Source organism: Phascolarctos cinereus, unplaced genomic scaffold (assembly GCF_003287225.1).
Source record: "Phascolarctos cinereus isolate Bilbo 61053 unplaced genomic scaffold, phaCin_HiC Scaffold_9;HRSCAF=440, whole genome shotgun sequence".
Classification (NCBI taxonomy): domain Eukaryota; kingdom Metazoa; phylum Chordata; class Mammalia; order Diprotodontia; family Phascolarctidae; genus Phascolarctos; species Phascolarctos cinereus.
Genome location: NW_027556402.1, coordinates 258,015,718 through 258,034,886, shown reverse-complemented (window position 1 = coordinate 258,034,886; position 19,169 = coordinate 258,015,718). Strand labels below are relative to the sequence as shown.

At 53.9% G+C, this 19,169-nt stretch overlaps 2 protein-coding genes across 3 annotated transcripts; one reads left to right on the top strand and one right to left on the bottom strand.

Moving 5' to 3' along the window:
• The first annotated feature begins 436 nt into the window (after positions 1 to 436).
• PTPRCAP (protein tyrosine phosphatase receptor type C associated protein) lies at positions 437 to 3,261 on the top strand. The gene is given in 3 exon segments (XM_020968187.2): positions 437 to 687; positions 2,313 to 2,553; positions 2,556 to 3,261. Coding segments are annotated over 3 exon segments (582 nt in total). The 5' UTR covers positions 437 to 684; the 3' UTR covers positions 2,894 to 3,261.
• Positions 3,262 to 3,456: 195 nt separating this feature from the next.
• Positions 3,457 to 12,559, bottom strand: RPS6KB2 (ribosomal protein S6 kinase B2). 2 transcript variants are annotated; one of them, XM_020968301.2, is made up of 15 exons: positions 11,812 to 12,559; positions 10,186 to 10,220; positions 9,937 to 10,057; positions 9,706 to 9,774; positions 9,017 to 9,164; positions 8,028 to 8,085; positions 7,818 to 7,918; positions 7,468 to 7,558; positions 7,286 to 7,376; positions 7,077 to 7,184; positions 5,245 to 5,307; positions 4,491 to 4,568; positions 4,291 to 4,398; positions 4,073 to 4,125; positions 3,457 to 3,941 (listed from the first exon to the last, which is right to left on the bottom strand). In XM_020968301.2, exons 1-15 carry the CDS (start codon positions 11,887 to 11,889, stop codon positions 3,767 to 3,769), a joined length of 1,377 nt encoding a protein of 458 aa, XP_020823960.1. In that variant the 5' UTR covers positions 11,890 to 12,559; the 3' UTR covers positions 3,457 to 3,766. The 2 variants fall into 2 exon arrangements, with proteins under 2 accessions (XP_020823960.1, XP_020823959.1); XM_020968300.2 differs by having other exon boundaries at positions 4,073 to 4,185; positions 11,812 to 12,553.
• Between the last annotated feature and the right edge of the window lie 6,610 nt (positions 12,560 to 19,169).

Here is a 19,169-nt window from a genome sequence, read left to right as displayed (position 1 = left end):
CCAGATCTGAGTGGGTCAGCCCTTCTCAGTGAACTTCAGTGACTCTCTATCACCTCCAGATCAGACAGAAAACTTCTGGAAAGGCCTCCTAGCTTTCCTGGCACACCACGCTGGCCAGGGGTTACATAACCCAGTGCTACAGACCTCCACCTCCAATCTCCTGCCTTGGCACCTTCACCTCAGCTTCCTCGCTTCCTTCAAGCCCTTCCTGGCCCCCACTTCCTGCATTGCCCCTCCCCCCAAGTTGTTCCTCTGGATTAGAGATATCTTGAATGCACGCAGCTGCTGACTATTTCCCCCGTTAGAATGTGAGCTCCTTGAAGGCAGGGACTGTCAGGAATTGCTTAATAAAGGTCAGCCCCACTCCCGAGGCCTCAGGCCCCAGGCCTTTGGTTTGGGAAAGATTCCCCACCTAGAGCAAGTGTGTAGGGTTCAAGGCACAGCCAAGAAAAGGGGGACCAGCCTCTCCAGCCTGATGTGAGGCCTCCCCAAGCTCTTCCCCAGCCCTGGGCCCCTGCCTACTTCAGGGAGGGGGTGGGCAAGAGACAGGAAGCCGGAAGCCCTAATCTAACCCAGGTCACAGTCCCTACCTCCTTCACCCAGTCTGCCCACCCCAGGCTGTTTCATAGCCAGAGCTCCCGACGTCGGAGAGGCCAGAGCCCCACTCACAGACCAGAGGGCCAGATGGTGAGTTAGGGGAAACACTGGGGAAAGGGAAGTGGGCCTTGATACTCCAGGGACCCAGGCCGGAGTGGCGATGCCTACTCCAGGCCCTCCATTCCAGGGCCAGCCAACTCCAGAGATGGACCAGGCCAGGCATTGCTATATCCTCCGTAGGCTCTGCCTCCCTGATCCCTATCTCCCAGGACTTACTTTTGACCCAATCTTGGATTTCACAGGAGTTGGGAACTCCCAGCATCTGCCCTGCAGCTTATAGTGTTAGTGAGTTATCTGGGGCAGTCAGAGGTGAAGGGACTCACCCAAGGTCACATAGCCAGAAGGGGGCACAAGCAGGCTTGAACCCCAATCCTGGTTCTCAGGGTATCCATCCACACAGTCTGGGATCTTGTGATGCCAGAGCTGGGCCCAAATGGCTCAGAGGGGATGGAGGGAGGCCAGAGCAGAGGGGCAGAGGCCAGACGTCTCGGGACCCTGGCCCCCTCCCTCTGTTCTTCCAGGGTCCACCGAGGGTGGGGAAGTGAGGGGCCAGAAATGGAGGCTTTCAGCTCTGCTCACCCCTGCAAGCCTATGCAAACACAGCAGCCTCCACCTGCTTTGTTCCAACCGCAAGTTTCCTCTGACAGAAGGCCTAGGCAGCAGCGGCAGCAGCAGCTGCCGAGGTAGAGGCCTCGGTCACATGCGTAGGGGCATCCCCCCCCCCAGCTGGCTGTGGGGAGGGAGGGGAGGACATTCTAAGCACTGAGCTCAGAGAAAGGCCCCAAGACTCCATCTCTGTCTCTGGGGAGCCCTCCAAGGGGAGGGGCCAGGTTGTCTCCGTACCTTGACCTAGGGCTGGACTTCAGGCTTGGATAAGAGGGATTCCCTTCTGGAGCACATTCTAGTCCAGAAAAGCCCTCCCACACTCTCTCCGGCCACCAGCCCTTTTACAGATGAAAAAACTAAGGGTCAGAGTGGACTTGCCCTGTTACATAGCTGGCAAGGACCAAAGCTGGGGACCAGAATCCCAGCCTTCCTGTCTAGGGCTCTTCTCTTTTTTTTTTGCTGAGGCTATTGGACTTAAGTGACTTGCCCAGGGTCACACAGCTAGTAAGTACCAAGTGTCTGGTTTGAGTCCAGATTTGAACTCAGGTCCTCCAGACTCCAGGGCCAGTGCTCTATCCATTGTGCCACCCAGCTGCCCCCAGGGCTCTTCTCTTGGGCTGAGTTCCAGGAACAGGGTGGGAGGAGGGGACCAGGCTGGCCTGGAAACTTGAGGAGCCTCCACCCTGGGCAGAGGTGACCATCCAGACTGTGGAAACCTCTGTCTGAGGCACTTTTCTACTTCATCTCAGCCTGACAAAACCCCTGTGCAGTAATATCATTCCCATTCTAGAGATGAGAAAAGCAAGCCTAGGTTTAGGCACCTGATCAGCCACAAGGCAAGTTGGTGGCAGGGAAGGACTAGACCTCATGGATTTTCAGTTAGATGGGACCTTTGAGTTCACCTCGCCAGCCTCCTGGCCTGGCCTAAGCAGCCAGGCCTTCTAGGTGCCGAGGCTCCAACCTGGCGCCTTCCCCCTGCTGCTTTCCCCGGGACACGAAGCTTCCCCACGGGGCCCTTCCCCACCTCTTCCCCTCCTCCCTCTCTCCAGGCTCTGTCCAGGCTCATGGGCCTGGTGGCGCTGGGAGCTCTGCCAGGGGTGCTGGGCTCCGAGGAAAGTGGCTCCCACAACTCCGTCACCGTGTGCCTGCTGGTGTTGTTACTGCTGATCCTGATGGTGGGCCTGGCCCTGGCCTGGTATCACCTTAGCCGGGAATCCGGGGGCTACTACCACCCCACCCGCCTGGGCACCTCCCTGTGGAGCCGGGCCTGCCGGCTGCTGCGGGCCACGGGGTGGCCCGGTGGCTCAGAAGGTCAGCCGAAGAGCTTCAGGACAGTATGGAAAAGCAGGAGGAGGAGGACGAGGAGGACGAGGAGGACGACTCAGAGCCAGAAGGGGAGAAAGAGAAGCAGCTTGGCCAGGACAAGAACACGGTGCCCAGGAGCTCAGGGGGTCCAGAAGCAGCCCAGGGGGAAGACCGCCCCAAGCAGGGGCCTGAGCCTGAGCCCTCCCATTCCGGGGGCCGCGCCGAGGCCCTGCTGAGTGACCTGCATGCCTTTTCAGGGAGTGCAGCCTGGGAGGATGGGGCAGGGACAGAGGGGGGCCACAGCCTCAGTGTCACCGCGCTCTAGGCATGGGGGGCTCTGCCTTTGCCTCCCTGCTGCCCACTTCTGCCACCAAAGCCACCAGGGGGTAAACAGGGCCTCCCCAGCCTTCTAGCAGCCCCGCTCAGCTCAGCCTGCCCACATCCTGAGTACTCTACAGTCTACTCCCACGGTCCTGAAGGCGTGAGAGCGCTACATGTCTCACCACATCGATCTTTGGTGGCACTGGCCCCCAGGACTGTGTACCACACAGCAATGCCCATCTGTCTCTGCACTGCCCCCTCCCCTTGCCCCAAACCAAGACCACTAAGCTGGCCCCGTCCTTGTAGATGTGTGGGCAAAAGGTCCAGGACGGGGGAGACAGCCCCCTTTGAAATAAAGACTCCTACACTGGACTCCTCTGTGCTTTCCTGGCTACCCCACTCCCGAGCCCCTTCCCTCTCCTGTACCTTCCAAGGGCAGCTGCCAGAGCAGACCCCAGATGCCCGCTCCTTGTTTGGGGGCTCCCCATGAACCAAGGAGCCCACGTCTGTCCCTACGCTCCCATGCCCCTGCCGTGCCCCCTTCCCAAGAAAGGAAGAGGCCCCAGCTAGTGCCATAATTCAAATATTTAATCTCCTAAAAGACACAGCACAAGCAGCTAAGGGCCTGGGAGGTGGGCACTCGCTGCTCCCTGAGGCTGCAGCCTGGTACTCCCTGTAGCAGTCAGTTTCCACGATTCTGTGCAAAAGATGCCCTTGTCCCAGGCCCCAAGGGCACTTGGTTCAGCCTGGCCCAAGGGGCCTACAGCACTTCCAGGCCAATGCCAAGAAATCCTTCTTCCAAGAGGTAAAGGGGCGATTTGGGTTGAGAGTTCAAAGGAGGCAAAGAGACTGCATGGACAGCCAGCATCATCCCCTCCTAGCGTCCAGAACGACCCCGACCCTTCTTGGATTTCTTGCCAGTGGGCGTCCGGATGGGAAGAGGGGCCGAGCTGATGGGAGGTGGAGGTGGGGGTAGGGGTGGGGGCAGCTCCATGGCCTCTGCTGGGCCAGTACTGGGTCGGAACCCTTCAAAGGGTGAGAATTTCAGGGGGCTGAGGGAGAAACCAAGACACAGTCACAGTCAGAGTCTTTATAGCCCCATGCCCGCCTGAGCCCCGGGACAACCTTCCCCTCCCTCCCACTCCAGCTAGCCCGCACCTGGCCATTTGAGGCCTGGGCATACCTGATGGGGGTCCGGGGACTGCTGTTGAGGCGTCGAGGGGACCGCAGCTTGGGCTGGAATGAGAAACCTTCCTTGATGCCCTCCAGGACGGAGGGGGCCACATAGGTGAAGCCCTAGCAGACGGCAGCAGGAGATGAATTACTCCTTCCCTGTTCCCGGCACTACTAGACCTCCCTTGTCCCTCAATCCTCCCCAAACACCTATGAGGGGCTCCTCACCAAGAAAGCCTGGTTGGCACTTTCACTGAGGGCCGTGTCATCAGGACTGTCCACGGGTGTCTGCTTCGTGAAGCGTGTGTCAAACTGGCTTACGTCCTCTTCAGATTGCTGCAGTGGGTGGAGGAAAAGCTCGCTGGGGTCAGGCTTATGCAGAGGGGGGCTCAGGACCTCCCCCTCAACACACACACACACACACTCACCAAGCAAGGCCGGAAGGGGGGTTCTACTTGTCGGGCCAACAGGTCTTCCCAATTGATATGGCGGAAGAAAGGGTGTTTCTGAAGAAAGAGAAGCTGGCCATGAAGGTCGACTCCCCCAATCCTGGACACAAGAGCCCTGCCCCCTCACCCCCCCCCCATAGGGCTCACTCCCAACCCCTGGCAGAGTGCCAGTGTGCTAGCCCCCAATTCCAGGCCATACCACCAACACATACAAAGCACTTACTATGTGTAAGACAAAGGAAAAAATGAAACAGACCCTGCCCTGAAGAAGCTTGTATTCTACTCTGTATGTGGGGAGGAAAATAGTACTGAGAACTAGGGGGATCTGAGGGAGAAGGCTTGTGGGAGGGGCCACCTGAGCTAGGAATCGGAAGTAGAGATTAGAAGACACCACGTTTTAGGAACAGGGCCTGTGAAAGGCCCGGAGGTGGGAAAGTGCCTATCTTGTGCAGACACCGGCCAGTAAGGCAGCTTGTGGAGAACTGAGCACGCATGAAGAAAAGCAACAGGAAATATGTCTGGGAACATCGGCTAGGGCCAGATTTAGGAGAAGTGGGGGGTGCAGAATTTTCAGACTGAGAAGTCTGGATTTTCTCTCTGCAGCAATAGTGAGCCACTGAAGATATGTGAGGCAGGAAGGGGTCATAACCAGCTCTGCTTCAGCGATCTGAACTTGGTGCCTGTGTGCATGGAGCCGCTCCAGTTCAAACCCTCCCAACGACACCTGACCCACCTGCACGTCCACGGCATCCCCAGGTCCACCCCCGAGTCGCTGGCTGGGGTTTCGCTTCAAAAACTAGGAAAGGGAGAGAAAGGGAGAGAAAGGGGTGTGGGCTGGGGGTGAGGCACCAGGCAGCCCCTGGGAGAACCAGAGGTCATCAGAGGTCATCAGAGTTGGGATGAACAGGTCTCCCTCTACCATCTCCCTGACAAGGCCGGCCAGCCTCCCAGCAAAGGTTAATCCTTGGGAAACGCACAGGCAAGAACACCCCACCCTCTGGGGCTTCCAGGCTGGCTCTCAGGGTCTGCCCCTTCCCAGCTGGGGAAAAGCTGACATTTCCAGGTTTGCAAAGCATTTCGTTTACATAGCTTTTCATTTAAGTCCCAACATCCTTTATGGGGGTGATGCCACAGCCATGATTGTGCCCATTTTACACATGTAGAAACTGAGGCTCTGAGAGGTCCAGGGTCGCTTGCCTCAGAGGTGAGAGCCGTCCCAGGCTTTCACCAGACCTCCAGAGGACTTCCCCAGTCTTTGGTCCACAGCCCTTTCTTAGTCGTAGACCTCAGGACTCTATGTTCCCTTTCTGAAAGTGGATAGGGTCTTGGGAATCTAAAGTCCTGGGTTCAAATCCAGCCTCAGACCCTTACTTAGATGTGTGACTCAACTGTTAATTGAGATGGCAGGGCTCAGTGACCCTCTCCTTTTTGGTATCTTTCAGCTACAACTATGATTGTAGGAAGGGCCCAGGCGGTCCCTCACTCCTACCCTGGTGACTCTGTGGGCCCCCTTCCCGGGCTGGAGGCTGGAGGTCACAGACAGACAGACACAGACACACACAGAGACACAGACACACACACAGAGACACAGACACACAGAGACACACACACACAAACACATACACAGAGACACACACACAGAGACACAGACACACACACAGAGACACACACACACAGACACGGACACATACACAGAGACACACACAGACACACACACAGACAGATACACACAGAGACAGAGACACAGACACACAGACACACACAGACACAGATACACACACACACACAGATACAGACACACAGACACACACACACACACAGAGATACAGACACACAGAGACACAGACACATACACAGAGACCCAGAGACACAGACACACAGACACACACACACACACACACACACGGAGACACAGACACATACACACAGAGACCCAGAGACACAGACACACACACACACACAGACACACACACACACAGACACACACACACACAGACACACACACACACAGACACAGATACACAGACACACACACACACACAGAGACACACACACACACGGAGACACAGACACATACACACAGAGACCCAGAGACACAGACACACACACAGACACACACACACACACACACAGACACACAGAGACACAGATACACAGACACACACACACAGACACACACACACAGAGACACAGACACACACACAGACACACACACACAGAGACACACACACACAAACACATACACAGAGACACACACACAGAGACACACACACAGACACGGACACATACACAGAGACACACACAGACAGACACACACACAGACAGATACACACAGAGACAGAGACACAGATACACAGACACACACACACACCACACACACACACACACACACACACACAGAGGCCCCTGATCTGGAGCTGCAGGGGCCAGGAGTCCACCAGGGGGAGGAAGCATCCAAGATCACCCAGGCTCTAAGCAAGAGAGCAGATTTCCCACCAGGTGGGGCTCTGCCCCAGGAGGAGGGCGCAGCACGGGGAAGAGCCTGAGGGCAGCCCCCAGCCCCACCTTCTTGAGGAGGTCCCGAGCATCTGGAGTGAGGTAGGGTGGCAGCGCCAGTTTCGCCCTGAGGATCTTGTCAATTGTCTTCTTCCGATTCTCTGCAGTGAAGGGTGGCTGGAGAAGGCAAACAGTGAACAGAGAACTTGCTGCTACCCTCCCGGGCCCTGCTCTGCCCTCCGTGCCCGCCCACCCTCCTGAGAAGACGGGGAACTTGCCGTTCCAGTGAGCATGTCATACATCAGGGCTCCCAGGCTCCACCAGTCCACTGCCCGGTTGTGGCCACTACGGGTGAGGATCTCAGGGGCCCTGGAGCAAGAAAGCCAGACATCAGGCTCCCACCTGCCGCGCCTTCACCCTGTCCTCCCCTCCCTCGGGCCCTCGGGCCCTCGCTCCTCACATGTACTCAATGGTGCCGCAGAATGTGTGAGTGACTGAGCCCTCATGGATAGACTCCTTACACAGGCCGAAGTCTGTCAGCTTGATGTGGCCTGGGGAAGAGAGGGCAGGCACAGTCAGTCAACAGGCATTTATTAATTGGATTAATTTGTTAATTTATTATTAATCAATTTGTTTATTTATAATTTCTCATTGGAGTCTGCTGCTGGTATTAGGGCTCCCTCTCCCAGGAGAAGCTTGGGCTCACCCTTTCCCGGGCTGTCCCACCCTTACCACCCACACCTACATACATACATACATACACAAACGCCCCAACAAACACGCCCCGCCCCCCCACTCCCACACACACACCTTGGCTGCTCAACATGATATTTTCGGGCTTAAGGTCCCGGTAGATGATGCCTTGGGAGTGGAGGTGGCCCAGGGCCAGTGTGATCTCCCCCAGGTAGAAACTGCAGAGACGAGAGAGGTCACAGGTGAGTGGGGGAAGGGGAGCCCAAGGCTGGCTCCCCACCCCCCCATCTGCCAAGCTATGCATAACAGAGACATCCAGGCACCCACCAGGCCGTGTCCTCCATGAAGATGCCCTCACGCTCCAGCTGCATGAAGAGCTCTCCTCCTGGAACACAAACACACCTTGCTGTGTGACCCCGAACCAGTCACTCCCCTCTCTGAGCATCAGTTTACTCACACAAAAAGAGCACCGTCACCCCTACTGGCCCTGCTTTTTTCAGGGCTGTTGGGAAGTAGAAGCAAACACAAAGCCTGTGCTCTGAGGTATGCGCCATTCCCTCCCAATGGCCTGTTCATGACTGCCAAAGTAAGGGGACGGTGGGGATGGGGATAGGCAGGCACCACTCTGGTGGCCACACTTTGAGGGCACTACAGGATGAGCTAGAGCCCTGCCACTGGGGCATCCTAGGATGAGCTAGAGCCCTGCCACTGGGGCATCCTAGGATGAGACAGAGCCCTGCCACTGGGGCATCCTAGGATGAGACAGAGCCCTGCCACTGGGGCATCCTAGGATGAGACAGAGCCCTGCCACTGGGGCATCCTAGGATGAGACAGAGCCCTGCCACTGGGGCATCCTAGGATGAGACAGAGCCCTGCCACTGGGGCATCCTAGGATGAGACAGAGCCCTGCCACTGGGGCACTCCAGAATGAGACAGAGCCCTGCCACTGGGGCATCCTAGGATGAGACAGAGCCCTGCCACTGGGGCACTCCAGAATGAGACAGAGCCCTGCCACTGGGGCATCCTAGGATGAGACAGAGCCCTGCCACTGGGGCATCCTAGGATGAGACAGAGCCCTGCCACTGGGGCATCCTAGGATGAGACAGAGCCCTGCACTGGGGCATCCTAGGATGAGACAGAGCCCTGCCACTGGGGCATCCTAGGATGAGCAGAGCCCTGCCACTGGGGCATCCTAGGATGAGCTAGAGCCCTGCCACTGGGGCATCCTAGGATGAGCTAGAGCCCTGCCACTGGGGCATCCTAGGATGAGACAGAGCCCTGACACTGGGGCATCCTAGGATGAGCTAGAGCCCTACCACTGAGGCACTCCAGAATGAGATAGAGCTTGCCGCCAGTCTGGAAGGCATACACCAGCTCCACAATGAAGGGGTGCCTCACGGCCTCCAGGATGCTTCGTTCGGCCCGCGTGTGGGCTGTGTCCTTAGCGTTGCGCATGATTTTTGCCTGAGAGGGCAGGGGAGAGGGGAAGGAGAGATGGAGAGTCAGACCCCGTTGGGAGCAGCCTCCTCCACTGGACTGGAGGCCTGAGCTTCCACCCCTCCCAGCTGGGCCAGGCTAACTGGGGTCCTGGCTCGGAGCCCCCGACCCAATCCCACAGGCTCTCATGAGGCCTCGGCTCTTCCTAGCTGTAGGACCTTAGACAAGTCCCTTCACTTTCTTCAAGCTCAGCTTCCAGTTCTGTAAAATAGGAATTATCCTTTCCTTAAGGGAAGGGCTTCAGCTGCCATAACCCTGGGCAGCTGACTTGGTTTCTCTCAGTCTCAGTTTCCCCCCTCTATGAAAGGAGGAGGTTGGCTCACAGATGTAGGCCTGGAAGGGACTGTGTAGGCCAACTAGTGCCACCCCCTAATTTTACAGATGAAGAAACTGAGCCCACAGGTGGTAAAGTGGCATTAGAGCTGGGAAGGTGACCTCTCTGGAGGCCCCGCTCCCAAAGGCCCGCCCCAGCTAGGCAATTGCCTCCACTCTCATGGATGGCACTCACTTTTCTCAACACTTTCATGGCGTATATTTTCCCTGCGTTGGTGCCTTGTACCTTCCGGACCTGGAATACCTGGAAGAGCAGGGTAGGGTGTGGGCTTGGAGCTTCCTGGAACTTCGGGAAAGGGCTGTGCCCACGGGAAAAGACACAGGTAGCCAGCCCCCTAAGGCAAGGGTGCTGTCACAAGGGCCCTACCCTCCAGGGAGATACCACTTTCCAGGGGCTACTCCATACCTTTCCATAGCCCCCTTTGCCCAGGACTCGGAGGAGCTCAAAAGAGTGGGGGCCAATGCGTTCGGGTCCAGGGTTCACGCAGGTCTCTGACAATTCCACCTCTTCATAGTGTCCCACAGGCCTGTGAGCATACTGTCACAGAAACGAAACCTCCAGGCTGCCCACTTTCCCATCAGTAACCCAGGAAAGCCCAAATCACACCCCCCACACCTCCTTCCGGGGCCCAGTCTCAGTCTCTGCCCTACTCACTCCACACCAGCGGTCCTCAATTCCACATCAACGTCCTAGGAGAGAAATTCAAGATCAGTGTCCTGGTTCTGCCAGCTCCGTCATCCCTGACTATGCGATGGCACCCAGGCCATATCCCTGTCCTGTCTCTTCCTAGAAAACAGGTCTTGGAGCAAGGTGACAGGAAGCAGGTTGGCATCACGGGCAGCCTGCCAGATTGGGCCACTCAAATTGAACCTCAGACACTAGGTATGTGACCCTGGGCCTCAGTTTCCTCATTAGTAAACGACATGACTAGACTCAAGGGCTTCTTCCTTTCAGCTCTACATCAGAATCCCACAATCTCATAAGGTTCAGAGGGACCCAAATCCCACAGAGGACTGCAGTAAGAGGTATGAGGTACTAGGCAAGGGAGGGAGGGAGAGGCAGAAAGGTGAGAATGAAAAAAGGCCAAGTCAAGGAGGGGAAGCCGGCAGAGGCACAGACTCCAATCAGGCAGGGCCAGGGTTAAGCTGCAGGGTGAAGCCTGGGGAGGCGAGATAACTCAAGGAAGAGAGGGCTATCCACAGGGCCAGAGAAGCAGGAGGGATGGTCTCTGGGAAACAGGAAGGGAACCCTAGAATCCTGGGGTAGGGGATGAAGGAGGCCTCCTGTATGAATATACAGGAGGCTAGGAAAGATGCTAGAGAGGAAGGAGGGCGCTGAAGGGAACCAAGCTCTAATGGGCCTGGAGAGAGATGGAGGAAGGGAGGGGGGAGCCTCATTTGTGCAGCCAGGGCAAAAAGACACCATCAGAAGGGACCCAGAACCGCAGAACACTGGGGCTGAAGAACTCAGAACAGATAAATCAGTCAGACGGAGCGACCTTCAACTTCTGAATGCCGGCCGTCTGAGCAGACCCCTCAAAATGCTGAGGGTCAGAGCAGGACCTCAGAATTTAGAATATTCACGTCAGAGCAAAGATCCTGTCCCCCAAGAATGATGAGTGTCAGAGAGAGGGATCCCATTATTTAAAACGCAAAGTATCAAGGGAGGGGAGGGACCTTGGAATTTAGAACGATGAGTGTCAGAGAGAGTGGACCTCAGATATTAGAACGATGAGTATCAGAGTGGGAGGAACCTCAGAACTCAGGAATGTCAGAACAGAGAGCTTTCAGATCGGGGAGGAACTTGAACGTAGTGTCAGAGAGGAGAGACCTCAGGACGTGCAGTAGCCAAGAAGGGAGGGACCTTGGAATGTTGAGTGTCAGAGGAGAGGGGCCCTCAGAAAGTTAAGTATCAAAGGAGGGGGACCTCAGATATTAGAACGATGGGTATCGGAGTAGGAGGAACCTCAGAACTTGGGAATGTAGGAACAGAGAGCTTTCAGATCAGGGAGGAACTTGAGAACGTAGAGTGTCAGAGCAGAGAGACCTCAGGACCGGCGTAGTTCCAGAAAGGAAGGACCTCGGGACGCAGAACTCAGAGGGTCAGCGCTGGGGGACCTGAGAACGTGGACTGTCAGCGCAGACTCCGCCCCCTCCCCCCCAGGACTGCGGACGCAGAGGGTCAGTCCGGCGGGCAGGGAGCAGGGAGCATCTGAGTGCGGCACCCTCACTTCACAGACGGGTAAACTGAGGCCCAGAGAGGGGCGGGCGGGCACCTTACCGCGGGGCTGAGCTCCGGCTCGCCGTCGCCCTCGCTGCCCTCTTCGGTCTCCAAGTCGATATCGAACACGGCCGCCATGGCAGCCCCGGCTCGGGCGCCGGGGCCCCGCGTCTCGCGTCCCGCGTCCCCCCGCCCGCCGGGTCCGGCTGAGCGCGTGCGTCTGTGCGTAAGGGCGTCACGGTCCCTCGGAGCCGGGCCGACTCCGCCACCTCCCACCGCCTACACGGCCCGGAAGGGAGGTGGCGTCCTTCCCGGGGGCTTGTGGGAGTTAGAGTTCTGCCGGCCCCGTGGGCTGGGCGGGGGTCACCCTTCCTCCGCTCCAAACCGATCGCTGCTCAGATCGCAGCAGTTCCGAGGAATTCAGTTCTTGTCTGCTCAGTTCAGTTTGCTCCAGTCCAGTTGGATTCACTTCCGTTTGGTTCTGCTTAATTCGGTCCCGTTCAGCTCGCCGCCCTCGGACGGGGGCGGGCCAGGGAGATTCTTCCCGGGGTGAGTTCACTCGAACGAGCCTTTATTGGAAGCGTTGGAGGGCGTCTCCCCAGGTGTGGACCTGCTCAAGGCATCTTAGTCAGAGGACTAAAGACAGCTCGGGATGAAATCTCCGGGACCTCGGAGGGTCTAGGCTCGGAGGAGGGCAGACTCGGAGTCAATCAATCAATCAACGCGGATGTGATTAATTTGATCAACCATTGATTTGATTAATCATTGATCCCGACGTGAAGGGAGCCCGGTTTGCGCTGGCGCGCACAGTAAACCTGCTCGGCCCTTTCCGAAACTTGCTCTCATGCCTTTCTTTCAGAATCCGAGGAGGGGACAGGCTTGGGACAAGTGTCATTCTCATAACACTGACTTGCTCACATTACAACACTCGAATTGACAATTAACTTCTGAAATTTTGAAATTACGAAATGAGGGCGGGCACTCCAGGTTCTTTGGGTACTCTCTGGGGTACATGATGGCAGCGGCAGGTGGGGGTGCAACCACACAAGCAGTGAAAGGGGCACAGAAGCAGAAGAGAGGCAGCGGGACCAAGGAGGGGAGGGGCATGGGAAGGGGCAGGGAGTCACTCCGCCAAGCAGGGATTAGAACTGGGAACACTGAGCAGCCGGCACCCATGGAGATGGAGGAGGGCTCCGAGACACGAGGCCTTTTTCTGGGGTTTTTGGGGGAAAGGACTGACTCCTATTTCTGCCACCTTGGGTTAGTTCATCCACATAACCCAAATCACCGTTCTGCTGGTCTGTCTGGAATTCGTCTGGGATTCATATATCGGTGGACCAAGAGCCCTGAGGGCAGCGCCCCGATGGCTCCTGGTGGTTCAGCATACATCACAGGACGCGAATGTTGGTTACAATATGACGCAATTTGTAATTATGCTCCTCTGGTCTTTGGGAAGGCCCCTTCCCAATCTTATTTCCTGCTATTGAGCCCTTCCGCGGGCTACTTCTAAACTTAATGTACTGACTAGAAGAGGAGGGACAATGGGGGAATCAGAACAAGATACAATGTTAATACACCATCATTGTACCGAAAGTACTTTGTAAACCTCAGGCACTACCTGTATCACGATCGTTAGTGCGGTCCAGTCGTGTCCGACTCTCCGGGACCCTGTTTGGGATTTTCTCCAAAAAGATATTGAAGCGGTGTGCTTCTCCAGCTCATTTTACAGATGAGGAAACTGAGGCAAACAGGGTTAGGAGACTTGTCCAGGGTCACACAGCTAGTAAGTGTCTGAAGCCACATTTGAATTCCGGTCTTCCTGACTTCGGCTGGCACTTTATCCCACTGTCCTGTGGGGATACAAAAGCAGAGACAATCAGGTAGCTTATAGTCTAGGGGGAGAGGAGACACATAAGGTCTTGGTGGTCCAGGGTACTTTGGTTTGAAAGTTACAGAGATGATGAGTCAGGGCCCCAGGGGAGCAAAACAACACATATTTCCCACAGAGAAGCTGCTAGAGAGGAAAGCAAAGCTTAGAGTCAGTTTGCAAATGGTGGACCACAGGAGGCATTATCTACCAAATCAGGAAAGCAAGCAGCCTGTGGAAATAGTCCAGTCCCCCTCCCCCATCCTCTCAACTAGGAACCTTGCCCTCCCCCCCCCACCATGGAGGCCACTAGTCATTAGCTCCCTCTTCTTATCTTGTTATCTCTCATCTAGGGTCATTCTTTCCTCCTTCACCCCTGTTTGGTATGATGAAGTAAGCCTCTGTCCTTGCCAGGGCTAACTCCTCTACCTGTTCAATGGATCCCATTCCATACCCTCTCCTCGGGTGTGAGACAGCGCTCTCTGTGTCATCCCCACTCTATCACTTCAGTCTCTCCCTGACCACTGGCTCCTTCCCTGTTGCCTACATGCATGCCCATGTTTCCCCCATCTTCAAAAAGCCATCATTTGATCTGCCCATCCCCTATAACTATTGTCTTTTATCTCTTCTGTCCTTTGGGGCTAGACTCTTGAAAAACCATCTACAGTAGGTGCCTCCACTTTTTCTCCTCTTATTTTTTTAGCCCCCTACATTCTGGCTTCAACCTGTCAATCCAGCAAAACTCCAAAGTCACAAATGTCTCTCATTTGCCAAACCCAATGACCTTTTTTTCAGTGCTCATTCTCTTTGACCTCTGCAAGCCTCTGACACCATTGCTCACCCTCTTCTCCTTGATCTTCTCTTCACTCTGGCTTTTCAGGACACCACCTTCTCCTGGTTTTCCTCCCACCAATCAGACCTGTCTCCTTTACTGGATCCTCCTCTATATCATGGACATCCCTCAGGGCTCTGACCTGGGCCCTCTTCTCCCTCTAAACTGTGTCACGTGGTGATCTCATCAGTTCCCATGGACTTAATCACCATCTCTATGCTGATGACTCTCAAATCTGCCTTTCCTACCCCAACCTCCCCGATGATCTCCAATGACCTTTCGGACATCTCCACCTAGATATCCAATAGACATCTTAAAGTTGACCTGTCCAAAACTGAACTTTGGATCTTTCCCCCTAAACCCTTCCCCTTCCTAACTCTCCCAATACGGTCAAGGGCACCACGTGCCCTCAGTCCCTCCAGGCCTGCAATGCTCGCTCTCTCCTCCTCTCCTCCCTAGTTTCCCTGGCTTCCTTCAAGTCCCGTATTCTCCAGGAAGTCTTTTCCAAGCTCTCTTAATTCTAGTGCCTTCTCTCTCCAGTTGTTGCCCACTTGCCTTGTATATAGCTTGTTTATACTTAGTTATTTTCTTGTTTGTCTCCCCTGTTAGACTGACCTTTTTGAGGGCAGGGTCTGTCTTTCACCTGGCAAACAGTGTGTGGCATGTAGTAGGTGCTTAATAAATGTGTATTGCCTATTGAGTAGAGTGGGAGGTCCAGAGCTGAAAGGGTTAAGTTCCCCTCTAAGGCTTAAGATACACTTGTGCCCCCAGCATAGAGACAGCTGCAGTACCACCCAGACAACATTGCTTGCTAACTCTTAGAGTGAGCCTTAAAGCACCTCCTTGGGCCACCAGATGGCACTCATCTTCCTATCCTAGCTGGCTTCCACTGAGCATGTGCAGGTGACCTCCAGCCCTCTCAAGATTTTGGGGCATGTAATCATTTCAATAATAACTCACAATCTTCTCTTGGCTCATGCCCCCGTCTACTTGGACCCCACTGTCCTTTAGCTCCCAAAGCATTCAAATCAGTCTAGAAGTCAAGAAGAGCTGGGTTCAAATCTTGTCATAAAATTACTAGCCTCAGTTTCCTCATTCTACAAAATAAGGGGCTGGTACTCCATGATCTTGTACAGTGTAACACTGTTAACATCCCAGCAGCAGGAGTAGCTCCAGCTGGTAAAGATCAACACCCCACCCTCTTCTGCATGTGACTTCTTGGGTCTTGTAGAGAATGGGCAGACAGACACATCCAAAGGCCTTTGCAGAGAACTGCTATCATGCCTTCTCGGTCTCAGAGTCAGAAGGGACTGTAACTGACAAGGTACCACAATGGCCTCATCCCATTCCCCTCTGCTCCCTGACTAGGGGCCGAGCAGAACCCACCAACCTGCTGTCCGATTCTTTAGCAGGGACCCTGGGGTCTCCTCCATGCTCCATGCCTCTGTCCAGTGTCCTGCAGCCAGAAAAACCAAACACCAAAAGACAAGGCCAGCAGGGTCAATATCACAAAGCTCTGTGCAATTAGATATTTATTAATATCTTTTGTTTCTGTATTGCCTAGATTTCTCCCCTTTTTGGTGAGGCGATTGGGGTTACGTGACTTGCCCAAGGTCACACAGCTAGTAATTGTTAAGTGTCTGAGGCTGGATTTGAACTCAGGTCCTCCTGACTCCAAGGCCAGAGCTCTATTCACTGGCCACCTAGCTGCCACCAAGCCATCTCTTATAACAATTTTTTTTAAAGAGAGGAAGACAAGAAAAAATATTTGGCAAAACCAATCAACATATAGAAAAAAAGAATATTATATGCAATATTCCACATGCAAGGAGCAAAGGAGTAGGGGGAAGTGTCTCTTCCTGACTCTTCTTTGAGGCAAAGCTTATTCTTCATTGTTGCCTAATATTGGTTTCAATTGTTTTGTGGTGGTTGCTTTTTCAGTTTCCATGTTATTAGAGTGTCTCTCTTTCCCAGCTCTGCTTACTTCTTTCTGATTCAGTTTATGTAAGTCTTCTCACGCTTCTCTGTATCCATTCACTGTTCATTGTTTCTTACAATACAGTCATATTCTATTACATTCATGTGCTAGAGTTTCTTAAGCTGTTTCCAAAGTAAATGGGTATTGACTTTGTTTTAAAGTCTGCCACCACAAAAAAAAAAAGTCCTGCTATAAATATTTTGGTGTCTATGGAGCCCTTCTTTCTGTTAATGACTTCCTCCTCGGGGTATATCATGCATCTTTTAAAAAGTCTCACCAGGGATGGCGATTGAGCATGACCCTGACAGGACCTGGAAGTTCATGGTTTTCTCTCCCTCACTTCCATCTTCCAAGATCTGTGAAAATGCTAGGCTATGGAAGGCAGAGACAGTGGCAAGCCCCATGTGTCACCTCTATATGCCACGGCCTAGGACTCCTGGCTCTGAGTCTGTACAGCCTGCTTCCATTGCAACTCTTTCTCAAAGATCACCCTCTCTGGCTCAGCCTGCTGTCTCTGTGGTTTCTCTGGGCATCTCAGAATATAGCTCCTGATTATCTAAGTCTCCACAGACACAGGTGGAAGAGCCCCATGTCCTGGTCAAGCACCCACCTCACAGTGGCATGTCACCCCCCAAAAAATGCTGAATATTCCAAAAGGTACACAGTGGCCCATAACCAATCCATAAAAATTCTCCTCTCCTCTTTGGTGACTCCCATCTTCCCCTGAGGATCTACAGTCCTCCAGACTCATAAAACCATCCTGTGATCACACACACACACACACACACACACACACACACACACACACCCCTTGAGAGAAACAAACAAACAAAAAGAATATGCAACTGTTAAAGTCACCAGTGGTGACTCCCAGTCCACAATGGATAAACCATCAAAGAATATTAACAACTGGCAAAAGGAAAACACAGATGATGAATAACCACTTTAAAATGGTCAGCCATATTAAAAATCAGAAATGAAAATCCATCTAACTTTGAAGTACCTCTTTACACCCATCAAAGTGGCCAGAATAATAACTCAGTACTGATAAGGTTATGGAGCAATAGTTAACTTATTTGTTATGTATAATATACACACACACACACACACACACACACACACATAGCAAATAGAAAAGGGGGAGGGGAGAAAACAGTGAATTGTCCATAAGGCCCCCTGCTGTCTGCATATTGACTTAGTTTCAAAATGTATTTTATTGTATTTTTCTCATATTGTTAAATATTTCCCAATTGCATTTTAATCAGTAACTCTGGAGTGTTGTGAGCCAAACACGGCATGCTGCCTGTTTGACCCCTCGATGTAAGAGCAAGGGACTTCACCTATATGGCAGCTGGGAGGTGAAATGGATAGAGCATCAAGCCTGGAGTCAGGTAGTCTCACCTTCCTGAGTTTAAATCTGGCCTCAGACACTAGCTGCAGGACCCTGGGCAAGTTACTTCACCCCGTTTGCCTCAGTTTCCTCTTCTGTAAAAGAGCTGGAGAAGGAAATGGCAAACCACTCCAGTATCTCTGCCGAGAAAACCCCAAATCGGGTGTGGAAGAAAGACTGAAGAAGGGAGAGGCCTGAAGCAGAAAGGCGGATTAGGCTAGAGTCCAGACAAGTGGTGAGAGTTTAAACTAAACTCTGGGTGTGACTGTAAGAAGATAAACCTCCCTGATTGAGCTAGCCACCTCTTGCCTACTACTCCTTGTGATCCTATCTGGGGTTGGGATTAAGATTACGTTTAGCTCTACCTAGTTTCAAGGGAACGAGATGCCTCCGCGCAGGGTAGCTCCTGGTCTCCCCCCCACACACACACACACGTCTTTCCTTCCTCCTTTTGTGTGTCTCCCCCCCCCCGGCCCCCCACTATATTGTAAGATCCTTAAAGGCTGGGACTTTCTTTTGATTAATTGGGAGTCACCAAAGAGGAGAGGAGAATTTTATGGATTGGTTATAGGCCACTGCGCACCCTTTGGAATATTCAGCATTTTTTGGGGGGGTGACATGCCCCTGTGAGGTGGGTGCTTGCCCAGGACATGGGGCCCTTCCACCTGTGTCTGTGGAGACTTAGGTAATCAGGAGCTATATTCTGTGATACCCAGAGAAACCATCGAGAGGGAAGGGGCACACAGTAGGCGCTTAATGTTTGTCGGGTTGGATCACTGGATTGACTCTACTGCACCACCGCTACCCAGCTACTCAGATCACCAGTCTCAGCTCCCTCGCCCCCTCCCAAAACCAGAGATGGAATGTCATCCCTCCCCACCCACTCCCCGCCCCGGAAGAAGGAAGTGGGCTAGTGCAGTAGAGAGTGCTTTTTGAGACGCTGAGAATCAGTGCCAGACTCCAGAGACCTTCACAGCGACTTTATTTACCAGGTGCTCTTCTCCGAGTGTTACAGCAAGAGAATTAAAAAAAAAAAAAAGCAAAAACAAATACGTTGGCGCAGGCGCAGTGGTCCGCCCGGTCCCCGGCCGGCTTGTGGGCTCGCTGGGTGACTTCTCTGCTGGGAACGTTGCCAAGGAAAGGGTGACGTCATGGAGACTTTAAGTCTAGAGGAGACGATTGCTTAAAGGGCACCTCCGAGTTTTCTGCGAACCTAGGACTAGAGGGCCAGGCGGCAAGCAGAGCCCTCCTGTGTGGTAGGGTCACTCCAGGGAAGGGGAGAGGGCAGAGCCCTGAGCTAGGAGACCCAGCTGTGTCCCTAGTTAGCTTTGCCCTGTCCCTCTCTGGACCT